Here is a 13412-nt window from a genome sequence, read left to right as displayed (position 1 = left end):
AGAGAAGTCATAGTTACCTTGAGCTATTCCAACACACCACTGATATTCTATAACATCGCTTTCAGAATCTTCAAACCCACTCCAGTGCGCAAACAACATCCCGCTATCTTTTTGGTAATCACTGTCGATAAACACCCCCGTCATTGGCATTGTCCGATTACCATCCAAAATTTCCCCTGCTTCAGGGGGCGTCCAGTCCACTACTACTTGCTTTGATGTTAGAACGGTTTCCAGACCTACCATGTTGACGCCATTAACGGTCACGTAGAAAATTAAGCCTTGATACAGCGTGAAATTTACCTGGCCTAAATCAAGGGAACGGCTTAGACTCTCGAGGCGTTGACTGGCTAACAGGTCACTTTCAAATGGAAAGCTGCCGACGTGAACGATGAAGTGGCTTATTCCGCTTTCGGGATCATCAATTGACCAGGTAACTACAGGAGCAGACGGTGATGTTAAGAACAAAGTTTCTTCACCCGATGATGGCGAGATCTGGATTGATTTTGCAACTGGAGGTGTTCGGTCTATAATTACACCATCCGAGGATGACATTACAGTATCACCCCTAACGTTTTCAGCCTTTACTGTCACGTAATATTTCTTTCCATGCAAAAGAGTCAGGTTATGAAGGCGACTAGCTTTGGTTTTTAAATGGTGCACTTCTATGAATGGCCATGCGCATGCCTCTAATCCAGATGCATTGGGTGGCAGATCTCTAATGCACCAATCGTATCTTGAGATACTAAATGCAGGATCCTTAAAACCACGCCAGTGTGCCCAAATAGCTCTATCATCGAGCTGGAAGTCAATGTCATTTTCTGACGAGAACGGTCCGTCGCTTACAACACCAGCAGATAGTTTTCCTAATATTACAAGCATTCCTGGCGAGCAATCTGTTCTGTGAAGCCCAGCACCATTCGTAACTCGAACAGAAACAAAATAAGTTTCGTTTTCCATAAGGGTTTGATTCTCGATGATAACTCCGCCAACAGAGTCATCAGCTACTACTTCAGTGTATAAATTGTCGCCATCTTGTTTCAGTTTTTGGCAGTCTGTTCCAATTGCCCAGCTGGTCTTCTTGATACCACTTTCAGTATCTGTAAATCCTGTCCAAGTGACAACAAAAGAGGAATTGGACAGCTTATTGCTGCTTTGATCATAACTGCGTGGGAATACATGATGGGCAGCTACAATCCCAGGGCTTGGCGCTGAGCGATCAATGATAATGGTATTTGAGGAGGATTTGCTAGACAGGCCACCTTTATTAACCGCAAAAATATTTAAAAAACACGTACTGCCCTGCTGGAACGAAACGCTTGATATTGATATGTTAGTTACTGATGGCGAAACGTCGGAAAAGTTCTTGACGTCATTCGTTCCTGGAATTGTTCCAAGTCCCCAGGACACTGACTTCACGCCACTTTCTCTGTCGCTTACTGACCATTCAACTTTTAAGAGATCCCTCTCTGGATCAAATGCAAGCTTTAGATTACTCACTTCAGGAGGTGTATTATCAATTGTAACACCATCTGTCCATTTAATTGACTTCAAGCCAACAGCGTTCGCAACCTCAATTCCAGATTGGTAAGTGTGTCCTTCAATAAAGCGTGCTGTCATTCGACCTCCGCCTGTAATTACTGCGGATCCAGTTGGGTTCACACGCGTCTTCAAAGTGTAAAACGGAATGGCGTGCTCCTTTGTTTGCATATCTCTGACCGAAAACTGATACCGAACTATTGGAGATTCGTTGTCATAGCAAACCCAAGAAATAATGAATCTGTTTGAGCTCGGAGCATATTCAATGTCATTTGGATAGTTACTTTTGCCATCCCAGACCTGGGAGCATATTGGAGGAGTAGTATCAACAGCAAATCCATCTGATTGTATGGTAGCTTCTAGGCCGATGCTGTTCACTGCTGTTACGTTGACATAATACGTTTTTCCGCTTGCAAGTTCTTTTGATAGCTCCAAAGTTAAACTAGTAACATTCCCACGAACCCTGAAGGAATCATGCATATCCAGCGAGGTGTTGTGGGAACTCCTTCCCCATACTTTAAGTCTGTATACCTGAATGCCACTTTCAGCATCAACAAACTTAAAAATAACAAACAAAGTCCTATTTGCAGTCTGATAGTCACCATCCCGAACATAAGTTGGATTAGGGGGCGTATCGTCGTATACGATTCCATCGGAATAAGAGGCTGTTGTAAGGCCAGCTTTGTTAGTGCATCGAACAGTACTAAAGTAGCGAGCACCCAAACGAAGCTTTCGATTGGTTATAAAAGAGGTTTGGGACACTGGTAGGCTGGTGAAATTTACAATGTCTGCATCACCTGGCTGTAGACCAAAAGCGATAGCAATGGCGGAGAGGCCGCTCTCTGGATCCTCGCACTTCCATGTTGCTTTCAGGGAATTTTCAAATGTATAGCTTAACTCATTATCGGGATCATCACCATCACGACCTGGTTGTGAAAAAAACGGAGGACTGAAATCTACCAATACGCCATCGGATGTAGCCATAAAGCTGGGCATCCCGAGTATGTTGTAGGCAATCACTGATGTATAGTAAACTTGACCAGACTTCAGCTCCGAAACTTTCAGTCTAGAGCTTGTGGCGGTGTTTACCATCCCCACGTTTGTGAATCCTTGCACGTCTTGGCCACCTGGGAAAGAACCAAACGCCAGATGATATGACACGATGCTTGTTTCATGTTCCGTAAAGTTACCCCATGAAGCTGTAAGAACGGAGCTCTCCATTTGTGTGCCTATCTCCTGCCCTGGTCTTCCATTAGAAACATAACCTGGATGAGGAGGGGTTGTGTCTACCAGCACACCATTGGAATGAAAGAATTTGGAATTCCCAGCTCTATCCTCTAACTTAAGACATGCGTAGTACGTCTGTCCCGAGATTAACGCTAGTCCGGATAAAACATAGAAGTTTGTGTCACTTGAAACGATTACCTCTTTCCTCGCATCACAGAAAGTCGACCTCGATTTGCTAGACAACCCAAGGTACACTTTGTCGATTCCTGAGAAATCAGTAAAACCATGCCAGTGCGCACGGTAGACGGAGGCAAAGCTCTGATACCTGGCATCCTGTAAGTCCCAGCCATCTAATACTATCCCATCTTGAGGTACGTCAAAATCAGAGACCAGAGCGGGGGAAGATTTAACAGTGGGGAGGCCAGCGCTGTTTAAAGCTAATACGGTGATGAAATAACGCCTGTTGTTTTCCAGAAATGTTGGTGTCAGCGATGTCCAGTTAGCTCGCAATGATGATGTCGGAAAACGTAAAGAGAAGGACTGGAATTTAATGATGTCATCACCGCCGGAATAACTTCCAACGCCAATTTTGTAAGCTTTCACCCGGGAAAGTTCGTCTTCAACCATAAAGTAAGATCGAAATGTTACGACAGAAACGTTTACATATTCCAACGTTTCGCCAAAATGGCCATGCTGCACCAGAGTTATTAAAGGAGGACTGCTATCAACAATAAACGTGTTTGACAGACCACGGGAAGCAACACCTGCTTTGTCGCTGGCTTCAATAGCAACCGAGTAGACCCCATCTTTAAGATTAATGTTACGGCCAGCGTATCTTTGGCGTCCAGCTAACTTGAATGGCGCGAGAAGCTGCTCAGTAGTTTGCGTTACCACAGAAATACTAAACATACCAATTCCACTGTGAACATCAAAAAAGCTGTCGTTGCCACACTGATTATTGTTCTTTAAAACTGCAGATGCTCTCTTCTCATCCGCCAAACACCAATTCCATCTTGCCCATACTGACGTAGTTATCCACTGGTACAAGATTGGTGGACCTGCCAATCCGGTGAAAACTTTTCCAGAATGCGGAGGGACAAAGTCTACAATAGCACCATCGCTGCTTGCGTTGATACACATACCCACTCTGTTACAACCAATCACAGTCACGAAGTAACGCCGACCACTTTCGAGGAGGATTCCTGTTATTGTCTCATTAGTCTCCGAGCCCACCGAACTGAAAGCTTTAATGTCAGCAAGTCCAGATTTAGTACCAAGCCCCACACGATATTCCACCAGCCCACTTTCTGCATCAGAAAAAGCTTGCTCCCAGTGCGCACTATAAGAAAAGCGGTCATTAGTATAGTTCTTGTCCATTTCTCCTTGTCCATCTTTGATGTATAGTGGTGCAACCGTTGGTGGTGTCATATCAATTAAAATGCCATCCGAGGAGATAGTTTTCTTCAGACCCGCTCCATTAATGATCTTTATGGTAACATGGTATCGAAACTTTACGAAAATGTTAATGTCAGGAAGTTGAACATAAAAAACACCATCCATTGTGGTTTGTGGCAGATGGTCGAGTTTTTCAAAGGCTCGAATGTCATCTCCACCAGGGTAAGTCCCGACACCTACAAGCTGTGAACGAATGGTACTTTCACGATCTGAACATTTCCATTTTGCTTGGATACTTTTTAATTCTCTCACGAAATCTACGTCTGACGTGTCCTTTTCATCAGAGACGTCAATCACGCGTCCTTCACAATACGGTGGTGTATTATCAGGTATAAATCCATTTGTCTCGATGACCGCTTGAAGACCGACGGCGTTAGTTCCACGAAGGGTAATCCTATAAGGAGAGCCCGCCTCAAGAGAAAGGCCATCAATGAGGGGTGTCGTTTGGGTGACAGGTACATTGACAAAAGCTGTGACTTCTTCACCAGATATATTTCTCACAATTTTCCATTCATACTTGGTAATCGGACTTTCACGATCAATAAAACGATCAAACTTTGCACGGACACGTCGTATTGATGGAAGAAAGCTCGCGTCAACTTCACCAGCACCGTCTTGAACATATGTTGGTATGGGCTGAGTTATGTCAATTAAGATACCGTCGCTGCACATAACCGCTTTTAATCCGAACTTATTCATTGCATACAAGCGAGTGAAATACGTTTTTCCGTGTTCAAGATTTAAACCACTAACTTGAATAGAGTTAGAATCTCCAAGAGATTTCAGAGGAACCACGTCTGCTTCTAATGTATCTAACGTACAAGCTGGGTTTGAAGAAACTCCCCATTTGATCTGGACAATTTCATTTGAATCACTTTTAAATGCGAAGTTCATTCCTAAAGTGTAATTATCGGACTGATAGTCAGCATCTTTTCCTTTTACTACGCCATCATAAACATAACGAATTTGTGGTCCTTTTCTCCTCGCGGGAAACGACGGACAATTTGCCAAGGGACTGTCGAGTCCTTCTTCGTTTGTCGCCATAACACTGACAAATACATCTCTACCGTCCATGACCGCGAGGTTTGTGACAACCTTGCTAAGCGATGTACCCACCCAAGAAGAGTAGTCATCAACTGAGCCTTCTATAGATCCTATCCTGACTTGATAAGCACTAATTTTTGAGTCTTCCTTAAATCCATGCCACTCTACAAAGTATTTGGTGTCTGCCACCTGCCGAGCTACACACGTTCCCGCTTTCGGAGGCGTGCTGTCTTTTTCTTCTTGGCAACTCGTGAAAAGGACTTGGTTGATTTGTTTTGTTGTCCACGACCACTCCTTAAAAGTGTTCATTGAGCCCCAGTAGAATTTTATATCACACCCAATTAACCAACAATCAATGCTTATTTTCATAAACCTGTACCAAAGATAAACTCTGATGCTCAAAGGGGTCAAGCGAATTCTCAGTTCGATGCATGCTTTTAAAGGCCAGCTGCCAAACGATATACGCAACTCCGGAATAAGGTAAATTTCCAGCAGCCTGGCTTCAATTGTAACTCCAGCTTTAATAACATAAAGAGGAACGCTAGCACCAGCGTATACAGAGATCCACGCCCCGGGAATCAAACCTGAAGTAAAGAGATTCTTTTTTAAACACATTGTTGCCTGGTAACCTATACTATAATGACCAGCAGCACCTGCAACAAACACAACATATATTCCAAACACTGAAAAACCTGTTTTATATCGATAAAATTCATGGGAACCTCGCAATAACGTTCCTCTGTGAGAAAATTCGCAGGAACCTAAACCTGTAGCACTTCTTTGCACTCTTTTTCGGTGAATCTTTTCAAGTTGCTCATGGTAGACATCTGTTTCCAGGAGCTCCTGAGAGATACTTCGCTTGCGGTTTGTTCCACACATGTGATCTCCGATTGGAAAGAGTGTCCGCGGTCTAACAACGTTGTAGTTCCTTACTTTAAAGTAAATACAGTTCTCTTTTATACCAAAGGTGGTATTAAGAATCGGCAGCCTTATTTTAAAGTATCTGTCTTCAAAGTCGCCACCAAGTAGTTCGAAATTTTCTTTTTCAGCAAACGTACCACTGGAGAATGCCAATAAAATAACTTCATTATCAACTCTGTTGACAGATTCTAATCCAGAGGGAGTTCGAACCACTCTCGCTAGGGTGTTTTCTCCCGTTTCGTCCCCATTATTCAAGTGATGAAATTCAAGCTTGCACTGAAACCCAGCAACCATTGCACACCTTGAGATACACGCATAGTCGTCACCAAACTGCCTTACAATCGTCATCCCTTGAGCATTCTTTCCGATGTGAATTACTCTGTATGGGGCTAAACCAGCGATAGCGAGATCGCCATCCAATGACAGCCTATAACCGTACGCCTTACCCACTTTGCCGTTTGTTATCCATAGGACATTGCGTTGTTCATCGTAAGACACAGACCCAGCTGCTCCCTCGACAGTCACAGTCTTGAAGATATCAACTTGTGAAGGTTTAGGTGAAGAAAATGATGACGTTATGTCGACTTTTTTTACCGAAAGGATTTCATTTCCATCATTGTTGCTGATCCAGATGTAATTCCTAGCTATAGCAACACCACCAATTTTTACCGACAAAATAACACTGTGTTTCTTTAGCTGAACAATTTTCTTGACCCCCTTATCAACGTTTGTAACAACAAGGAGCGATGCTTTGTCTTCATTACTTGCTACGCCGTACATTCCCAGAATCATATCTTTCTCGGAGAGCTGAGCAATTCCCTCCACTTTATAGTCATCAAACAATCCCGGTGTAAGCCAACGTCCGCTCTTTTTCATTGAAGATAGATCATCAAGATGCGGAAATTTCCAAGTGAAAATATCTGATAAATACTGAGGTGATGATCTCCTTATAGATCTTAAGCAAACCTCCTTAGAGCAATACGGTAAATCTTGCCAAGGTTTGTAAGTGCTGGGGTCTAAGCCTCTTTGTCTCGTCTGAATCGTGTTCAAAAAATTGGTGACTTTTTCTAAAAATCCATTGACTTTGTCAACCGCATCGGCCACTTCTGAGGTGTATTTGTCAAGATGAGGTTTCACCTTGTCGCTTATCTCTTCAATATCAGCAAGAAGGATGCTAGTTGGCTTCGAAAACAAAGCCGTCACCTCCTGTAGATTATCAGCAAATGCCAGCGCTCCTTTAGTACTGGTATCCAAAGCCTTCATAACACTATTAACATCTTTTGTCTTTTTCCAGAGCTGATACGATAATTCAAGCTTGGAACGTATGCTCTTCAGTGACTGTACGTGTTTATGTATAGCGTCTTCGTAAACACTACGGAATCCCAGAAAAGTATTTTCCTGAAAATTCTGAATTCGGTTGTCCAACTCCTTGGCTTTTTGTATATAATCAACAGCTCTTTCCGGACCATCGTTTGCATATTTTATGGCCTTTTTTCGACTTCCAGTTCCCTTTTGTTGGTCTTCGTCAGCAGCAGTTTGTCCTGTGATCTTCTGCAAGATTGCTTTTACTCTTTGAGTATTATCTTGAAGAGAGAAGTTCTGTACTTGCTCCATAAGTAGCTTAATGCTGTCCACCACTTCTGTTATGTTGCTGACACCCTCCTCGCACTTGCTGAGCAAGTCGGTGTACTCACTGGCTTTCTCAAGTTTGTCCTTAACGATATCTAGCTTCTTTTTAATAACTTTCCCTTGCTTAATGAACGCTTTGGAAATGCAGGTACCGCCTTTCACACATTTCTGTAACTTGAAGTTCTTCCACGTTTCCGGAACCAGTTCACTGAGGACAACTATTTCTTCCTTAACGTCTTCATACTGATGGATAACGAACCTACCAATCGAGAGTGCTTTTTGGACACAGGGTCTCGTGCTTTGGACAAATATTTGAGTCATCTGCTCGCAGTCAGGTAACTTTCTTGCTGTTTCAAGTATGGTCGAAAACGAGCTCGTAACAGGCTTGAGATCGTGTAGAACTGCTATCACATCATCAACCATTGAACTAATTCCTTGCAGTTCTTCTTTTGTCTCGTCTACAGAATCCTTTATACTCCTAAATTTTGGCAACGCTTTTTCGACGAGCGTGTTGGCTTCTTGATTGAAAAATTCGTTGAGCTCTTGCACCACATCAGAAGGTCTGACAAGCACTGCAGCAGTGATGGCTTTGAACTTGTTACAAACATTTTGTAGCCGTTGGTCAAAGTCATTTCCGAACTGTTTTCGGATATCAAGCTTTTGAATTTCGTCTTTATAATTCTGTGATTCATTTGCAAAATCAATGATTTTGTCTGCAGTTTTCCTTGCCTTGATTGCATATTCTGGAAGGCTTTTTAGATGTTTAAGAACTTCATATAAGCGAGAAGCTATATCTCGAAGGGCGTTAAGAAAGTCATTTTTCGTGTTTACAATTGATAGAAAATTCCCAATTATTTGGGAAACACGAGATATCTTTCCCACACGAGCTGCCAGGTTTTCTTCGTACCACGTTTCGACGTTTGTGACTGCAGACTTCAAATCTGTCCCAATAGTTTTGATTTTTGATGCCACAGGTCCAATCACAGATGCTAGGTCATTAACTGCCTGACGCGCGTTGTTTTGTACTTGATCGATGACATCAGCGGACAATGTTGATGCTTTGGTACAGGCCCCACTGAATTCCGTCGACGTTCCTCTCGTAAAGTTTACGGCATCATCTACTATATTCTCAATATTGCTTAGTTTGTCCGTAGTTTCTTTTAGAGAGTCAGAAAGGAAGTGTTTCACAGAAGTGGTGAAATTCTGGTCAATCTCGTCTATTGAAGTATCTAAGACAATTGTAAGGTTAAGCAATTCTTTCAGAACGCTTTGTGTTGTATTTTGAATGTCCTTGAGAAGAAATATGCCCTCCCTTTCAATCTTATCTTTAAAGTCTTCGAAGCTCTGGGAAAAGTTTACTGCTGTTTCATGGATTCGACAGGTTTTCTGGACACTCTGTTCTGCGAACTGCGTCATTGCTGGTCCAAGTTCTTGAAAAAAGTCCGTCATATGACTTATGATAGAAACGTTTAGAACATGAAGGTCAAGTGTGTCAGTTACTTTCAAAAGAAACGCTTGCAACAAGTCGGAGGGGTCAGAGGAATTTCCATGGTCGTTCTTGTAAATCTCAGTGAAATGCGTTTGCAAGTCAGATGATCTACCGGGTAAGATATCTTGAAAGAACGTGTCGAGATCGAAATCGAGGAATGTAAACTGCCGGAAAAATTCTCCAAATTTTCCAAGGAGAGCAACGACTGTCTGCAAATCCGTCGATTTCAAGTTGAGATCGAATCTGAGGTAAACCTTCCAGTCAAAATCAAGGCCAAAATTAAACTTTCGGCTTTGAAACACTGGAGAATGTATTTTCAGAAACGGAAGGCTTAATGTGGGTAACTTTGTCCCATCCAACGAATCCAGCGAATTAGACATTTCCAGATATTTGCTACTGAAACGCTGCAATCTTAACAAAACTTGCTGAAACCTGTTTAGTGAGAAGGAGAAATGGATCGAGAACTTGAATGGAAGGTGTAAGCGGAATCCATCAGGCACAGACGACCCCAGTGTCTTGAAATATTCCTTAATCTCGGCGTCTTGTTGACTGACAGGAACCTTTCTGAGATTGTGAAGAAGGTTCTTAATATTAAAGTCACCCGGGAGATTTTTTGGCAGCTGCTTACTTACGTCATCGATAATTCCAAGTATTGTGTCTAAAGAACGAAGAACTTTCTTGAACAGGGTCTCCAAACCACTAAGCTTTGTCAGACTGTGCTGTAATTTCTTGATTCTATCTATCAACGATGTCCAGTCGTTAGCACGAAAGCTCAAATCTCTGGAGAAGCCGATGATCTTTCTGGTGGCCTTAATGGCTTGCAAAGGAAGACTCAGTTCTTTCAAAAAATTGTTAATTTTTCTGGCAAAGTCTGTGAACTTATCAATGTTTAACGGAATATACCTGGCGAGTGTTGCTCGGAATTTCTCGATTTCCTTAGTAATTACACTTGCAATACTGTCGAAGGTTCTGAGAAGTTCATCTCCAGCATCTGCAACAGTGTGAATAAGATCTTTTGGAATGTCGTTTTTAAAACTTGCTGAGACCTTGAACGCAGCTTTGCCCTTGGCTACATCAAAAGGAATCTTGAGAATGTGACCTCTAATCAACGCGTAATTATCAAGATTAATTTCAAATTTTCCACCGAAAAGTCCAACGCGTAACTCGAGTTTATTCAAGAACTGAATGACAGTTTCAGCACCTAACCAGTCTCCCCCAACAACCTTATCCCAGCGCTTCACTCGGCCGATTTCGTAGCTGCGAGGGCGGAGCTCTGGTATCAGGGCACGTTTGCGGCGATGAATTACTCTACGCTTGGTACGTAAATCTATTGCTCTGCTATGATTGCCATGGTTTTCAAGGAATTCTTGTATTGCCGAGTCCAAGGAGTCGTCCTTGTCGGCGTGCCACATTGCTTGCTCCAATCCTAGAACTACTGATTCAGTCAAGTTTTGGTGGCGATCAATAAAAACATTGACTACTGCCGTCTTGACTTCCTTGTGTTCATCTTGGTTCAAGGCTGTCATCAGATATCGGTCTGTGTGCTTTGGAGACATTTTTCGCATAGCTGAAATCACCGCTGATCGAATATCAGAGTTATCGTGCTCAATGTGTTCGAGAATGACTGGAAGTCCGGAATGATGACCAAGATTTCCAAATGCCCAAATGTGGTCTCTCAGGTGTGATTCATATTCCATACTTTCCGGATGATAAATGCTTGACTTGTTTCGGTACCTGTTGTGAATCATCTCAGCAACGCTATCGCTTAAGGTTTCATTGTATCCTGCTCTTTTTGCTTTTTCTGTAAGTCCAGCCAAGACCAGCATTGCTGTAGCTGTAACAGCTTCTTCTTTGCCGTCTTCCATCGTCAGATCAAAAAGGGCGTTAAAGAGACTAGAGTGCAGTGGTCCGTCTGGTAGGTACAAAATGGATATCAGCAAAGTCTCGTATTCTTCGCTGCTGAGAAGCCTTGGATAATCTGTCTTTACGGCGTATGCTAGGGTATTTTGGGCTTCATATTTGCCGTGCGCAGCTAGAGCGGCTAAATAAACGGCCCATGAGGTTAGGTTTTGGTGATTTCGATTTTGGACCAACCTTTTGACTGCTCTGAATACATTTTTATCATTGCGAACCATGTGGTGCAGCTCATTCGTACAATAACCAACTTCCCGCTCTTCAACGGTGTCGTCTACAAAACAGCGTAAGACCTCGTACAAAGGTCTTGTTTTCTTCTTTTCCTTGCTTATCTCTGAAACTTTTATTTTGTCTGTGTCATCAAGCAGTAAGCTGTCTCTAGTAAGAGATTTTGTTGTCTTGAGATGTTCGTTCCAGGCAGTGGAGCGCTTGGAACGTTGATGTTCAGGACCAGAGCACGATATTAAGGTCAGTTTGCTGTATCCACTGGTTGACATCTCTATATCCTGTTTTGCGAAGGCTTTAAAATTCTCTGCCCTTGGGTGTCCTTTGGCTGGCCTGAAGAATGCACTTGTGGTGCGGTGAACGTTATCTACTTTTCCATCTTTAAGATGCACATGAACGCTATGCTGAGACTGAACCTTGTGTTCTCCTTTCGGCGGAGCACCATCTGTAAATTGCTGGTAGTCGAAGTTGGTCCAGGTTCGGTGGAGATGAGCGTGTGTATCATTTAAGGATAGCACATTGTACTTGGTTCGGAAGATACCAGAATCATCGTACTCTTGTACCTCGTAGGTGTTGGCTCTATGCGCGTCCCTCAGATTGACTTGAAAAGCACCAACGATGCCTGATGTTGAGAAGTGCATTACAAGTATATGTTATTTTCTATTTCTCATACTGGAGTACCAGTTAGATGTGTTGAAAATACACACTTCAGAGAGTTAAGTGGAAATTTTAGTGGAAGTTTAACCCCCCGGAAATTACAAAACTGCCGATTTTTTTTCCGGCGATCGGTGTAAATCGTCTGAGACAAAAAGCTCTCCGAAATGAAAACTGGTAATTTGGAACTGGACAAACGAGTTCAACAGTATAAGCCTCCAGACGTGCTCAAAGGAGGGGGAAGTACGCGTTAGAGGGGAAGATGGGCCTTTTCTTATCAATTGCCTAAAATTTGGACAAATGTATGCCCAAATAACCATCATTCGTTTCCGTCACCTTACTGTCGAACTTTTTTACGCAAACCCTGGTAAAGTATATATTTTCTGAAAGCTCAAGGATTGTAGATTACGAAGGAATATTCGATAAAATCAAACATTTTAGTGTTTTCCGATTACAGCGCCCGATTTCGTAAAGTAAAGAGGTTCACTAATCAAGTTCGTTTCCTTTCGGATTTGATCGGGAGGAAGCGATCAACTTCGCTATGTCTTCTTGACACCTTTCTCTAAAAAACTGTCGTGAAATTGTGATTACTTGTCTGGTTTGTTATTGACACGTTATTTGTTATCGACACGCAAATTCGAGAGTTGATAAACAGCGTTACTGTACAACACTGTCACCGAATGGATGCTATCTCAAGCTACTGAAGACAGAAGGAGAGGAATGCACTGGACACTTTCGACCGTTCTGGAGGACGACATTGCTTTGCTATCTCATTCTATTAATGACAGGCGGGAAAAATCTGACAGGTTTAATAGATTCGCTTGGCAGGTGGGGCTTAAGATCAGCCCTAACAAGACAGAGGTCTTGCCTGTAAACTTCTCAGCACCATTGACCATTTATGACAGCTACGCTTACAACTACCTATCAATTCACGTATTTGGGTAGCACGGTCTTCAGTGAAGGGGGAGCCGACCAGGACATTCGACAGAGGATTGGTAAAGCTAGAGGGGCCGTCAGAAAATTGCGACCTGTGTGGAGGAGAAGAAAGTACAGCAGAGGCACAAACATTAAGCTTGTGTACTGTCTGTACTACTTACTCTATGGATAGTAATGTTGGAGAATGACTGTAAATTATCTGCATAAGCTGCAACCCTCTCACTCTTCCGTTCTACGTTAAGTCTTGCGTATCTTTTGGTCAAGAAAGATCTCCAACAATGAGCTCTTCAAACTGTCAGAGCAGGGAGAGATGGGAATTGTTCTTATCAGGCGAAGATGGCGTTTAATCGGTCACGTGCTCCGTAGAGAAACTACTAACATC

At 42.8% G+C, this 13412-nt stretch overlaps 1 protein-coding gene across 1 annotated transcript in view; it reads right to left on the bottom strand.

The window, feature by feature from the left end:
- The window catches only part of LOC110066689 (uncharacterized), a 68506-nt gene that overhangs the window by 16246 nt on the left and 38848 nt on the right, over positions 1-13412 (bottom strand). The window contains exon 3 of the mRNA XM_020773929.2: positions 18-12062. Coding sequence (XP_020629588.2) covers positions 18-12062 — 12045 coding nt within the window. The remainder of the gene's footprint in view (positions 1-17; positions 12063-13412) is intronic.

Source organism: Orbicella faveolata, unplaced genomic scaffold, assembly GCF_042242905.1.
Source record: "Orbicella faveolata isolate gen_17 unplaced genomic scaffold, um_ofav_v1 contig_26, whole genome shotgun sequence".
Taxonomy (NCBI): domain Eukaryota; kingdom Metazoa; phylum Cnidaria; class Anthozoa; order Scleractinia; family Merulinidae; genus Orbicella; species Orbicella faveolata.
The sequence above is the reverse complement of the archived record's forward strand: the minus strand, read 5'-3'. Positions and strand labels throughout refer to the sequence as shown.